The sequence below is a fragment of the Pogona vitticeps genome, chromosome 2 (assembly GCF_051106095.1).
Source record: "Pogona vitticeps strain Pit_001003342236 chromosome 2, PviZW2.1, whole genome shotgun sequence".
Classification (NCBI taxonomy): domain Eukaryota; kingdom Metazoa; phylum Chordata; class Lepidosauria; order Squamata; family Agamidae; genus Pogona; species Pogona vitticeps.
This window is the reverse complement of record NC_135784.1, coordinates 249,619,084-249,633,843: the sequence shown is the minus strand read 5'-3', so window position 1 is coordinate 249,633,843 and position 14,760 is coordinate 249,619,084. Positions and strand designations below refer to the sequence as shown.

The 14,760-nt window shown below is 39.3% G+C and overlaps 1 protein-coding gene across 3 annotated transcripts in view; it reads left to right on the top strand.

Moving 5' to 3' along the window:
- Nucleotides 1–9,780, top strand: part of MEGF10 (multiple EGF like domains 10) — a 136,247-nt gene extending 126,467 nt beyond the window's left edge. For 2 of the 3 annotated variants that reach the window (XM_072992396.2, XM_072992395.2), the window contains 6 exons: nucleotides 2,659–2,895; nucleotides 4,043–4,170; nucleotides 4,364–4,487; nucleotides 5,795–5,839; nucleotides 6,401–6,607; nucleotides 7,393–9,780. In XM_072992396.2, the coding sequence (XP_072848497.2) occupies nucleotides 2,659–2,895; nucleotides 4,043–4,170; nucleotides 4,364–4,487; nucleotides 5,795–5,839; nucleotides 6,401–6,607; nucleotides 7,393–7,553 (902 nt within the window). In that variant the 3' untranslated portion in view covers nucleotides 7,554–9,780. The remainder of the gene's footprint in view (nucleotides 1–2,658; nucleotides 2,896–4,042; nucleotides 4,171–4,363; nucleotides 4,488–5,794; nucleotides 5,840–6,400; nucleotides 6,608–7,392) is intronic. The other variant, XM_078386217.1, reaches the window with a different exon arrangement.
- The last annotated feature ends 4,980 nt before the right edge of the window (nucleotides 9,781–14,760 follow it).

The following is a 14,760-nucleotide window of genomic DNA, read 5'->3' as shown; positions in this document are numbered from 1 at the left end:
TTGGGTGGTAATACAAGCATGTTCTCTGTATATTTACTCAAAAATAATTTACACTGTGTTTCCTCCTATGTATTTTCAGAATTGAGGCTTAACAATAGAATGACATGCATGTTTAATCAAAAGTAGCTTTCATTTTAATGGCGCTTCCTCCATTAGGATTGCAACCTGTCTCCTTGCCTGCTCTTAAAACATACCCTATGCTGTTGTGTACATACAAACTAGCATCTTGACTAAATGGCAGCTTGGCTTCCAGGGCCATAATTTAAGAAAAGAGACATGCCTCCTAAATTTCTTGTTCCCATCTGACACTTTACATTTTGTTGGATCTTCTCTAGTATAACTTTCTTTTTTTTCAGTTTTCAATGTATTTCATGTTTCAAAAGCAGATGTGGAAAGAAATAAAGTGGTGCCTCAAGTTACGAACTTCATCCGTATCGGAATGGTGTTCTTAAGTTAAAACGTTCTTAAGTCAAATCAGCATTTCCCAAAGCAAAAACTTTGTAATAAATAGAAAATGACCAAAAGGAATAATGAGGAGAAGACACTGCTGAAAGAAATGTGTTATTATACAAAAGGCTTGTAGGCTAAGCTCTACAGTATGTATCGTTTGTAAACAGAGATTTAGGCATATGTGTGTATATATATGTCTATGTACGGATATGTGTATATAAAGTAAAAAATAAAAAAATGGAAAAAAAATCAGCATTTCCCATAGGAATGCACATTTTAAACCCACACATTTTAAAACAAAAGAGAGGTCACAGTACGCAAACCCTAGAAGCCACAGAATGCAAAAATAAGTAAATAAAATTTACATGTACAGTCTAATTTTCCTGTACAGCCTAATTTTCACATTTAATTTAAATTTAATATTAGTCTACTTTTCACATTTTAAATCCACACTGCAAGACCCATCAAAGCACAGAAACATAAACCCCCACCTAGTCCTAGCCCCCAGCTGCAAAAAAACCTGTACAGTAAATACAGTGTGCTCACCCACAACAGGCAGCCTCTTGTTTTAAAAACGAAAGTCAAAAATCCAAAAATAAAAAAAGCCGCAAAAAATATAGTACATACAGTACAGTATCAGGCAGTATGAGGCAGTCTGAAGTCTCTCTCGTATCCACTCTCTAACTGCTGGGACGAGCAAGGTAGCAGATAAGCAGCCTCTTCGTTTGTAACTTGAAGCTCCGTTTGCAAGTCGAAGTAAAATTCTGCAAACGGAGCTGTTCGTAAGTCAAAATGTTTGTAAGTAGGGACGTTCATAAGTCGAGGCACCACTGTCATAGCACCTGTGTGGTATTATTAACTGTTATATCTCAGTGGCTGGAACACATGGTTGCAAAACCAAGCCAGGATTTCCAGGAGAGGGGTCAGCTAATATAGTAGCTGATGGCATTACATGCTATCATGTGTAGCTGATAGTATTACATGCCCTGCCACCTGTGCAGCCTTGGGCAACCTTCATGGCTCAGAGCACTTAGAAGAATTATCACTTTTAACTATTGTTATACTTTGGAAAACCCTATGAAGATTGCCATAAATCAGAATGCATCATTTATAATTAGAGACAGGCATGAATCATAGGTGCCACACATTTCCTTCCCCTTCCTCCCCAGCCAATGACCCACTCACCAGTTGGAGTGTGCTCCTCTCCTCCTCTTCAGCTGTTCGACTGGTCCCTAGCAGAAGCAAGGGTTTGTCTGTCCTGCCTCCTTGTCTGATTGGGCATTCAGCCAAGGAGGTGGGGCAGGGAAGCCCGTGCTCCTGCCAGCGACTGGTCGAACAGCCAAAAACAAGAAAGAGAGGAGCTGCTAAGTGTGGAAATCCAGCTGGGAAAGGGAATGTGTGTACGAACCAGCACAAACCTCCAAATTGAGGTCTGTGCCCATCTCTATTAATAAATCAAGAATTGACTTGATGGCATGTGATTACTAATTATAATAAAGGTATTCTGAAAAACTGTGTCAGTGAGATAATAATACCAGAATATAATATTTCAGGTATCTAGAAACCTGAATATTCAGGACCATATGTTTTGATTTATTTAAAATACAAGTTGCTGGTCCTCATGATTGCAAAAAAAGTATTTTCTCTCTCTGTGGCCGAAATCCTGTAGCTTAGCATAGTAAATCACAACTAAAGCAGGCCCATTGAATTATGTGCTGATGATGGTGAGTCAACTCCTTTGGAAGTTCCATTGATTCCATGGGCATAGTCTAATGGCAGCTTACTGCACTAAGCAACAAGATTTCAGCCACTGAAGAGATGAGTGAAAAATTCCAAAGCACTTCAGGAAAACTCACCAACTAAAAGACTTGTAACTTCAGATTGTAAATTAAAATTTACAAATTGTTAAAACAACCACAGATCAATCAGCTTGAAACAACTTAATGTAAATATGTAGTTTTAAGAAACACAAAATGTAAACAAAATCATACAAAGCATGCTGCACTGGTAGAATTTATGTTTAAAGCATGGATTTCTAGAATTCCAATCTATCAGCTATCTGATCTTCTAGAATTTCATCAAATGAGTTTAAACATAAATCAATATCTACAACCGAATACTGAATCCACAGTTCAAACTGTAGTTTATATGTGTGATTACTTCTTCTGTACATTCATGGGCTGTATTTTCATTTCTCTTGTTTTCCAGCTGGGGTAATCATAGTGGGAAATTTGAACAGCTTAAGCCGTACGAGCGCTGCCATCCCTGCTGATTCTTACCAGATTGGGGCCATAGCTGGCATCATTGTTCTTGTCCTCGTTGTCCTCTTTCTGCTAGTGCTATTCATCATTTACCGGCAAAAACAGAAGGGGAAGGAAACAAATATGCCAGCAGTTAGCTATACACCTGCCGCGAGGGTCATAAATGGAGACTACACTATTTCAGGTAGGAAGGGAGTGGTGGTAACTTTAATCCGTTCTCTGTAAAACATGGCTTCATCAAGGACAAGGTTTGTTTCATCTGACTTTCCAAACAAGTTATGCTCTGCTAGCTTTATCAGGGGCATATCCTCCATTACTGTCTGGCCGGAGTGTCCAGTACAGCCAAGAAGGTTGAAAATTTGGAGGTGGTCCATCAGTCCAGCATTTTTATAGCAGAAATATCTTTACATGCAGCACCTACTACCTGTTAATCACCACCTGTTGTCATGATGCCAGCTACCGAGCATTACTTCAGATTGCTGTTTCAAAATCTGGCTTAAGGGGAAACCAGGTTAGCCATTAACAACTACAGTTAACATTCTTCTCTATAAACTCGTGTTAAAGGAGGAGGAGAAACATGCTACAGAGAGAGGGAGAAACTACAGGAAGTATGTGAACATTCCTAATGCTGGCAACCAGTTTGCTAACCTTCAAGCAAACTATAGGGAGAATATTATATCCGCGGTCTGGACCACAGAAAAAATTGGGGACAGAAAACAACGTGTTTGGTTTCACTTCTCCTAAGTTCAAGATGTTGATGAAATATCTAATCAATAATTACTGAGAAACTATTAGTAATACTAAAACAGATGAATTTTAAAAAGGAGATGTGTAAAGTGCAAGTAGGGAAACTGGCTCTCCAGATTTTTTGGACTCCACCTCTGCCACCCAGAGTAGACTTTTGGTCTAGATGGGCAGGATATAAATCTAATAAAATAAATAAAATTAGCCCCAGTTCACATATCCAGTGGTCAGGAATGATGGGAATTGTAGTCTCATAACATACAGAGAAGCACAGGTTCCCCAACTTTTATGTAAAACTGGTAGAGGTGCAACAAAGTAAATAAAAATGAGGTATTTTAGTAAACCTCTGAATGCAGTAGGCAACTTTTTAAAAAAAGAATGATCATTTGCATCTGTCACATACAGGAAGAGGTTGGACTAGTTAAGTACATTTTAGAAACAGAAAAAATGGATATTTATTATAGACAGCTATATTAACATTTGCATTTGTCTTAGGGTAACTGTTGAGTTGGTGTTGGTGTCAACAATGTAAACTCAAAAGGGTGGGAAATGATACAGTATCTGCTTTTCATTTGGTTCCCCCACAGAAACCATTCCTCACAGTAATGGTGGAAATGCAAATAGTCACTACTTCTCCAATCCCAGCTACCACACCCTGACACAGGGCGGAAACCCAGCAAACATTAACAACATTGACAGGATGACACTGGCAAAGGTAAAAAAAATCATTTATTTATTCATTCATTAGTTATATTTATAATTTGTTTGTTTTTCATTCATTTTGGATTTAATATGTTACTTGTGTAAATTATCACACTTCCTATTTGTGCTATAATATTACTCTTTGTGACAAATATTACTAAGTTACTGGCTTTATTATGTGACATTGCACTTTTATTTTGAAACAGACAACTAACAACCAGCTGTTTGTGAATCTCAAGAATGTGGAACCTGGGAAGCGAGGCCCTGTCATGGATTACACAGGAACGTTGCCTGCTGACTGGAAGCACGGAGGTTACCTTAATGAACTTGGTATAGAAAGAAAATCAGTTTAAAGCATGGGTTTGCCCCACCCCTTTTTTAGAAGGAAAACACAGTGATGTTTTCATCCAGCAGGACAAGTTTTGAGAACTTGACCATGATTTACAGAATGCAGATTCTTCATTTGTGCAGCTGCATCCAATTCAGTGGGAGTCACAATGAACAGGAAGTCTCCAGAGCCCATTACTAGGATGTAGCAGATACGATTTTGACTTAAAGGTTCCCCTTGACATTTAGTCCAGTCGTGTCGGACTCTAAGTGGTGGTGCTCATCCCCGTTTCCAAGCTGTAAAGCCAGCGTTTTGTCCACAGACAATTTCCATGGTCACGTGGCCAGCATGACTAGACACGGAATGCCAGGATTTTGACTTTAGAAAGTGCAGAATTTTGTTGCCAGGGTTGAGTGAACCCACCCAATAATATTTGCTGCTGGGATGGTGTGAACCTGCCTGTGCTGAGCACATAACACTCCAATCTCTTCTCCTCAGGCAGAAGGAAACACAAAGCAAGTGGGATCAGCATGGACCCAATATGGGTATTGTGCACTTTGATTAGCATTCCTGCCTCTTCTTTCCGCCTTTCCCCCTATGTATGCCAATGTCACGTGACCTGAGCTTAACAGTAGGGCAACAAAGTCCTCAGCACCAAAATTGCTGGTTGCAGCTATGGAAGTCACAGTATTAAAAACACACTTATCAGGAATGCCCTAAATTATGAATAAATGTAAAAAAAATATGGTTCCAAGATATGATGATGATAATGGTGACTAATGTAACCAAAATGTAACATGGTGCAAGAATGAATTATGTACAATTAATTGCAACTAAGTCATAAGTAACTAATTTGCATAATGATTGTAAATATAAGAAGGGATAATGTCTGTCCTTTGCAGTGCAAGTGTTAGTCTAACATAAAATGTGTGGCTACATTACTGAGGTGTATTTTTACTGTAGGCTAGTGGACTGCAGCATTCTCAAGATTTTTTAAAATAGCAAAACAGGAAGCCACAGAAAGGGGCATCACCACAGGATGAAGAGGCTAGGGGGTTACGCCATAGGGTTGCATAGGACCATTGACCACACTGTTATCACCTCTGTTTTTAAAGTAATAAAAGCAACGTTTTAATTGTTTTTTGGATAACAAGATATCAAAAGGTTTTTCTTTTTTAAAAAATACTATGATGTTGAAAAGATTTTAGACCAATTATTGATTACTTTTTAAAAGCAACTTTTCCTGATTTGCATTCAATACATGTGTCTTACAACTTTCTTTGATATTGCTTCTCTCTCTTATTTACAGGGGCTTTTGGAATTGATAGAGGTTGCCTAGGGAAATCTCTGAAAGGTGAGTTTGCATTTTCTCACAGATTTAAACATATCAGGGTCAAATGAATGGTCTTACAGCATTCATATTGCTTACTTTGCAATCTTTCTGACAGTAAGCAGCAGGGGCCTCAGCATTTCATAGAGTGAAAGCCGTAAAGTAGAGTGGGTTGGAAAAATTGTCAATTAGTATTCACAAACTTTTTCAGAGTTTCCGGAGCATATGCAAAGATACTAATTTAATTAATTAATTACATTTTTACCCCACCTCTCTAGTGAGCCACTGCTCTGGGTGGCTTACACAGATAAAAACATAAGCACATACAACTCCCAACCTAATGAATATTATTGAAAGGAAATAACCCCCAAAATTCCTCAGTGGCAACAGAAATTAGAGTTGTCAGTCGTGTTGTTTGTTTCACTATATATATTGTTTTATAGGGTAATTTCAAAATGAAAGAGGCTTGGCAAGTAGCAAAAAAGATAAATTTGACAGAATCATCATTAAACTTACACACCACAAAATATATTTCTCTTTGTACTGTACCATTAACATTTAGGGTTTTTAAATATGTTTCCTCAGATCTAGTGAAGAATTCTGAATGCAATATAAGTAACTGCTCTCTAAGTAGCTCTGAAAATCCATATGCTACTATTAAAGATCCACCAGCACTCACTCCAAAAAATTCAGATTGTGGATATGTTGAAATGAAGTCACCAGCACGCAGGGACTCTGCATATGCAGAAATAAGTAATAGTGCTTCAACCAACAAGAATGTGTATGAAGTTGGTAAGTTCCAGTTTAGTGTTTTCCTGTATCTTTGTGTGCATTGTACAAACCTAGATAATTGCTGGACACATTGTGTAAGTTTGAAAAACGGTTCACAAAGAGTGGCTAAATTGAAAATAAAACACAAAGATGAGATGTGCAAGGTTAGATAAGTTAGTGTTATCAAATCAGTGTAGCTAGCAACTATCAGAATAAGTAATTTATTTTATTTTATTTATTTGATTTGTACCTCGCCCATCTGGTCTATAAACTCCTAAAAAAATTGTGATGTCCCATCTTAGTTTGTCCTCTGAAAATCCCCTCTTTCCCAAAATGCTGCTGTCTTTGCCTATGTTGATAATCTTTTTTCCCCAGCATGAAAGAGAGGGAAACTCATTTTAGAGTCCCATCATTTTTAAAGGGTAGGAGAATGTCAGTAGAAATATCTCTACTGGAGCTCTGTAGCAACTTTCTTGATTTTAAATGAGGCTTCCCGGAAAGCATAATTCAAAAGTCCCTTAATTAAGAGACATTATATCAAGCACCCCCTCTCATCCTACTGACAGAAGGTGCAGCTCTGCTTAATCATATAAGTATCTTGCACTCTCATTATTATATACTAAATTATATTCATTTTATACTCTGCTTTAGCAGATTATTTAATATCCTATCAGAACTATCTAGAGTGAAGAGGTGATCCTTGTTTTAAAAGAGCAGGGGACCATTGAAGGACTCATTTACTAATGTCCATTAAATGTTGTGATTCTTTCCCACTAGAGCACCAATGCATTTTTTTTTAATTGCAGAACCTACAGTCAGTGTTATCCAAGGAACAACAAATAACAATGAACCTTTCAGCCAAGATCTTTATGATCTACCAAAAAACAGCCACATCCCTTGCCATTATGATCTGCTGCCTGTTCGGGATAGTCCTGCTTCTTCAGAGAAAGACGATAATAGTGAATGACACCTGATGAGCATTCTGGGGCACAGTCAAGGAGACCTAGGATGTTGTTATCCTTCTCCTCCTATTTTGCCATTCAGTAAACATTTGCTGCAAGATAATCAAACTATGGTTTTTGTACATATGCACAGCAGATGGATCAATGTCAAACTTGGAAGATCCTGACATAATTTCCATTGCAATAAGGTGGCTTTTTTTAAAACGAACGCCAAACATTTATACTGTAATGTATTGGCTCAAAGGTACGTGCTTGCAGAACAGTTCTTCTGTCAACTGGATAGCAGTTCCTCTCAAACAATGGCCAATTTTTCACTAGTTCAACTTATATAGTTGACATGAAGCCAAGATGGTACAACCTACCAAATCATCACTTCACCAGGCCATCTGAATTCCTAGTTGCGTTGGGTGGTGGAGAGCAGAGGGGAGAACCAAATGTGTTTATTGTTCCTCCTCATGACATTATATATCCCCTTGGCCATGACTTATATGGTGATACAGTCTGTTAGAATATAACTAACTACAGTGCTGGATCAGTTTGGGAAAGCCAAGACAAAGATGTTTTCTCCATTGCTGGTAATGGAAATAATACAGGAATTGATTTGAGTGCAAGGAAATCCTTGGATGAATATGATTATGAGGCTGTTGTCATGAAGTAGGACTTGGCAGTGGTTCTTGGGGAATCATGAGCAGAGTGGAGGCTCACAGTTAGCAGCGGTGACTACACTATTTGCTAAAGCCAAGTTCGCAACATATCGGTATTTCATACATGTAAGTAAAAAGGTTTATTTTTGTCAAAATGGATTAAATGAGTACTAGAAGGAGAAATGCAATGTATGCTGCACATCTTAAAATACCAGAAAAGGTTCAAGTGATACAGCAAGTAGTACTATTAATTGTAAGAGGAATAGTAACTTTTTTATTTTTATTTTCACCTGTAATCAACTGATCAGTCTTCATGCTTACCTGTTAAAAAGGCACCTTTTCTTTTTAAAACTGATATAGGAAAATATGCTTAAGCTGGTCTTTTGCATTGCTCATAACCTGGCACATATACCCCACTTTTCATTAACTGGTATTGCTATTTTAAAGTAATGTAGCTATGTTTTCTAGTGCTTTAGCATAACAGTGCAGAAATATTTTGTGTCCCTTGTATTTTTGCCAAAACCTCCTTCTCCCATTTTGTCTGATTTAGGAACAAAATTTTTAAAAGAAGAAAAAATATTTAGATAATGTTATTTCCCCTGGAGATAGGCTAGAATGATCATTTTTAATCAATGTAAACAATGGCAATTAGTCAGATTTTTTAAAAAATATCTGAATTGGTGTTAATGGAAGGGATGTTTATACAGTATATTAAAAAGAAACTATTAAACAGAAAAGAAATAAGATTTTTTCATCTTCAATTTGAATAGGTTTTTTTACAAGTGTCATTCCCCAAGTTCCAAAGACCTTTTCTGTATGTTCTAGTGAGACAATTTATAGTTCAATTTTAATATAAAACATAAAAATTGGCAACTAATCTGTCTCTCAGTGTAGAGTTGTTCTATACAATTTAACTGTCCACTTTTAGATGGTTTTCTGCTCCTTACCAGAACAGAGCATTCATTCCCTTGTGTGTTAATAGTTATGTTCTCATCAGTTTACGATGGCCAGTTTAATCTCTATGTTATCCATAAATCTTAAAGCCCTTAATTTAGGAGTTTATCACAATAGAATGTGTTTTTTAAAAATCCTGTGTGCTCAACATTTCTACAGATGTTTCTTCCTGCCTTTGATTTCCAAGCTCTACTACAAATGTCAGGGTTCAGTGTTCCAGTAGTAGTGCAAGATCCACAGAACTAGGGTAACCATGTTCCAAGAAGAAGAAGAAGTGAAAACAGCCACACATGGTGGCGGGAATTGTTTTAAAAAAATCTTCCTCAGTACTCAAGAAAAACTGGTACAGAAATAGAAGTATACTCTACTTTGCATTATTCGGTAGTTTTTAAAGGCATTATCCACCAAAAATCATAGTTTGATCTAAATTTTGGCATCCTGTGTCTTGAAATACTGAAAACTATGTAATCTTCTTTGCTCGTGCAAATACGGAAAAAGAAAACCATGGAGTCTGGGAAGGTAAGCAGCAGAAATACTTTTCTGTAGGGTAGGTTTACTATGGTGTTTGGAATAGCTCTACACAATTTTGTATTATGTTATACAGACTGACAAATAAAGCCTATCTTTTTTGAAATGTGATTACAGTGGTAATTTCCTAGTAGTGTAAAAGTCATAGGAATTGGTCCCACCATCCTTAAAAAGTCATGAATCTCAAAGCTTGAATGGAGATGGCTTGCTTTAGTCCATATCATTGAAAAAACAAATCTTTCATGTGGATGTGTACAAACCAGAATTAGATAGAAAACACAACATAAACACTACATTAATTTGTTAGGCATCCAGTGCCTTTCCAGTACACACACATACACACATTCTTTAGGCAGTCCAATTACAGTCAAATAAATTAAGAGCACAATTAAATGCCAAACCAGAAAAGTATCTGGAATTATGGTTAATTGCCCATGTATTAACACTTCATTATGATATAATGGGTGGAGGAATGTTCCCACAAAGCTGTGCAACCTCCAGAATCCTAAAACTCCTGGCAGTGACCTTTGTTTACCAGCATACAGACCTACAGCTCTTGTAAATTTAAAGTTTTTCCTGACTAGACTATTAAATAGGATCCAAATAGGATCCATAATTTATATAACCTTTAGGACCAAATCAGTAAGGCTTCATACTTGACTTGTAAATGGCTGATACAATTAGAAGGATTCTTAATGTTATCCACATACAAAACAACTAATGTCTTCACCCTTATTAGATACCTTCAAAGCCATTGATAAAGTAGAATGGAATTACTGCCAGCAGGAAAAAGGATGCCAAACTTTATATAGCAAAGGGCAGCCTGAATGTTGTCAACACCAATGGCAGCAGTCAAGATGGTGATCAGGGAACAGAGGTAAATTACCCCAAATGGGGTAAAAATGAAAATACTGGGGGTAATGAGGACACAACCCTAACCCCCTTCCCTCCTCCTCTTCCTCCTCTTCTGCCCAGAGGGGGGGGTCCCTGGCTGCCCGATCGCCCCCTTCCTGCCCCCTTCTCCGGCCCGGCTGTAACCGAGCCATGGCGGATGGCAGCCGGTGGTGTAGGGCAGCTGAGGTGGCGGTGGCAGGACTGGCCATGGCGGAGGGCAAGGCCGGGGTGAGCAGACAGAGCACCCCGGCCAAGAGGAGCCTCTCCTTCCAGTGCCTGGAGAGGTGGATCGCAACGGAGGGGGGCAGGCACGGCCACAACAGCTGCCCGGGCCAGGCTCAGCCTACTGGCGCTGGGCCACCACCGCTGTATGCTCCATCCCTGTCCCTGAGGAGCCCGTCAGGCAGCAGCAGTGCTAGCCCGGCCACATGGCTTCCTTCAGCGGCGCCTCTGTGCCTGCTGGCCAACCCTGGTAGAGCCTCTCACCCTCCGTGCGGCAGCTGTTACGGCGTTTCAACTGTGTCCGCGGGAGTTTCAACTGTGCCCGCGGGAGCCCCAACGCCAAGGCCCAACGTGGCCGCACCGGCGAGCAGCCACCGGAGCCGGTGCCAGTGCTGGAGCGGGAGGCGGCATCGGGCACCCCCCAGTGGGCAAGCCACCTGCTGCTCTTCAATGGCCTGCCGGTGGAGAAGGGGAGCCACACCCACAGGGCCAAGGACTGAGCGCTGCCCCATCAGGCGGTGGAGGAGGCAGTGGCAGCAGCCTGGGCATGGGCAGCAAGTCTTCGCCGGCGGTGCTCGACTGGCCGCACATGACCGAGACACTTCTGATCCACAGCACTCTTTACATTGCAATACTTTATGCAAATATGCTTGCTTCTACTCTTCATTTGACTCTCAGTTGCCAACTGAATGTAAGTGGTGCTGCCATTATGCACTCTAACATAAATCAATTTGTATGTTTGCAAATCAATCAATCAGTAAATCAATTTGTATGTTTGCATCTTTAAGTAACTGCACAAACCATGTCAGTTGCAAATCTTCCAAGCACAATATTATTGTGACTCTTGCTTTATCATCATTTGTGCATCCCTCATCATCAGGAGGATTTTCAACATACTGCCACAGCGACTCTCTCCTCTAGTACATTTCCATCTTAAAAGACCAGGGCATGTAATTAGTATCATTTAGTTTTGTACACATTATTCTACTTGCCTGCTGCATCATGGAACTTGCTGTTACAGTCTGCTCCACGTCCTCTGAAGTACTTCCACTCTCAGTTACTTCAGCACCATCAGACTCCAGCTGCGTTCCAACTTCAGCCTCAGCTTTTATGTGTTTCTTCCTCCCAGACATTCAGCACTTATCTGCTTGAAATACAATCTCCTCTGGGCCCACCACCCTGTTGAGAATTTTGATTATAATGTGTATTCTTATAACATTAGCAGAGTAAGGAGATATTGGTTAGCAGAGATACTTATGACACTATGACCCTGAGAGAGTAAAATCAACTTAGTCTATACATAGAGAATAGACATTCCTCTGGCAGCATAACATGGCATGAAACAACACACAGCATAGGAAAAAGTGGTCTGACTTACAGGAGATACAATGTCCCATTTTCACATGACTTATGCATAGTTCTGGGACCCATCATAGAATGCATTACATCATCTTCAGTTACATAAGGTTTCATCATCTACCACAGCTGTACAGCATTTAGTCTGAAACCTTGATCCACACTTGAATACCATCTATACATGTCTCAGGTTTAACTATACAACATTAATACATTCACATCAAAATCTCAACAAAACCCTTCCAAGACACCAAACTAGTTGGAAACAGTGACGCTAATACTGTATGGATATGGAAATAAATTATTGTTGCTGCACTTTCTATAAGCCTTGTGCCAAGATCCATACAAACCAATAATTCCCAGACTGGAAGGCGAGTAGAAATTCCAAAGACCTGAGAGTTTGAGCCTTTCATTAAAATGATAATTTAAAAAATGATTTTATGAGCTCAAATTAATTTCAGCACTCCTGACATGTGTTTACACCCTGCATTTTGGAACTCATTTTAAAGAGATAGACTTGTCATTGATATCTGCCATGACTTTTGGAACTTTTACCTGATTTTTCAGCATCATCCACAAGATATTGGTACCCAGCCGAGTGAAGATTGCATGAGTTGAAAGCAAGCCGATTAAAAATGTATTTTAAGTGGTCTAATAAAGTTTTAACCTGTGCTTGCTTTTAGCTACTGACTCAATCTCTCTTCCAAATGATTCCTTCCAAAGCTGCTTCCCTTAGAAGCTAGATGTGTACAGCTGAAATCCATGTGTGGAGTGGTCACTTTCCTCTTACAGTTATCTCAGTAAGGTCAGCCCATGAGACAAGAGGCATGCTGGTCTCTGCAATTATTTAAACAAATTGTACTTATGAACCTTCAAGAGAGTAATAGAAATGGATTGGCAGAGCAATGTCACATTCACTGAACCTGCCTGGAATAATTGCATTTTCCTGTAATAAATACATTCCGAAGATTTATGTTACATCTATCTATCTATCTATCTATCTATCTATCTATCTATCTATCTATCTATCTATCTATCTATCTATCTATCTATCTATCTATCTATCTATCTATCTATCTATCTATCTATCTATCTATCTATCTATCTATCTATCTATCTATCTATCTATCTATCTATCTATCTATCTAAATTTGCCATTGAGTGAAGTGCCAATCAAAACTGTAGCTGTGGACAGTTTTTCAATTAGCACTATACACACAGACAAAAAGAAAATTGAAGTAATTGAGTGTATCAGTGATGACTGAGCACAGGAACAGGGGAAGTGTTTGTTTTATTTATTCAACTTATATGCCGCCCACTCTACCCAAAGGTGTTCAGTTGATAGGGGAAGGAGCTGGAGGGTTGTTTGATATCAGTATGCCATTTGGAATTGAGGATCAGGCCAAGTGGAATATCATTTTTCTCTCCCCCCTGCCCCCCGGATCTCAAGCAACCCTATTTAGACCACAGCAGCCTGCACAAAAAGGGCCAGTGCAGCCACACCCTAAGACTGGGAGAGCAGCAGATATGAAAGGATTAAAGCTGTCCTATTCCACTCCAGGATCCTAATCAAGACTGTGTCTTCCCCACTCCCACTTCCATGCTGGAAATTTCCTTTTTAAATATATTCATACAAATGCTACTGTATAAGTGGTGCCATATCTTCTTCAACTCCCAGAGATGCTTAGTGAAATCTGTGTTCTTTTTACAGCCTACTGCTGGCAGCAAAACACCCTACAACACTGTACTGTGCTGTAGCATCCTATACTCCTGCTGCAAACTTTCATATTTCCAGCATTCTTTCCATCTGTTAATTCCTCTTTGTCTATCCACCCTAGCATTCTTTTGGTGTAGCTGTGGTTCAGCTTAAGTGGTGAGAGCTACATTAGTCTATTGATGATTTTATTCCTTGTGGTTCAGAGTGCCTCAAAAACAACAGCTTGAGAGGGCCAGGAGTGATGTAGAAGAAGCAGGCTGCTATGTTTGTTGAAAATGTATTTTGCAACGTTGCATCTTACCAAGTAAGGCACTTTTAATATTTTGCTCAAAATAAACTTAGTTCTACTTTGCATTTATCGGGGCTCATAAAGAGCTGACAGCACACAGCATTTTGCACTGGGAGTGAAAAAAAGGACTTTTGTCAAGCTGTCACAGGAAGCTGGTAACTTTTGCTGTGACACCCTGTGCTTTCTCTCAAAAATTTTAGGATTATTGCTCTAATATTTTAGCTTAGTAACAGGGTTTGCATAAACTGTAATGAAACAATGTGGCATGATGCAATTGAAGTACGAGTTGTTATGAAATGCTGGAAATTATTACTCACTCTGTGGTTTAAAAATGCAAATACAAGACCTAATTCAGGTACAGTGGTGCCTCGACTTACGAATGCCTCTACTTATGACCAGTTCGAGTTATGACCAGCTCCGGTCGCAAAATTTTGCTTCGACTTGCGACCGGAGCTTCAAGTTACGAACAGAAAAAATGCGGGGAAGGTGGGGAAAGTGGGAAATTTGAACTTTCAGCTAACCATTGACCAGTGAAGAGGCTATTTGTCTGCTACCTTGCTCGCCCCAGTGGTTAGAGTGTGGATACGGAGAGAGACTTCAGACTGCCT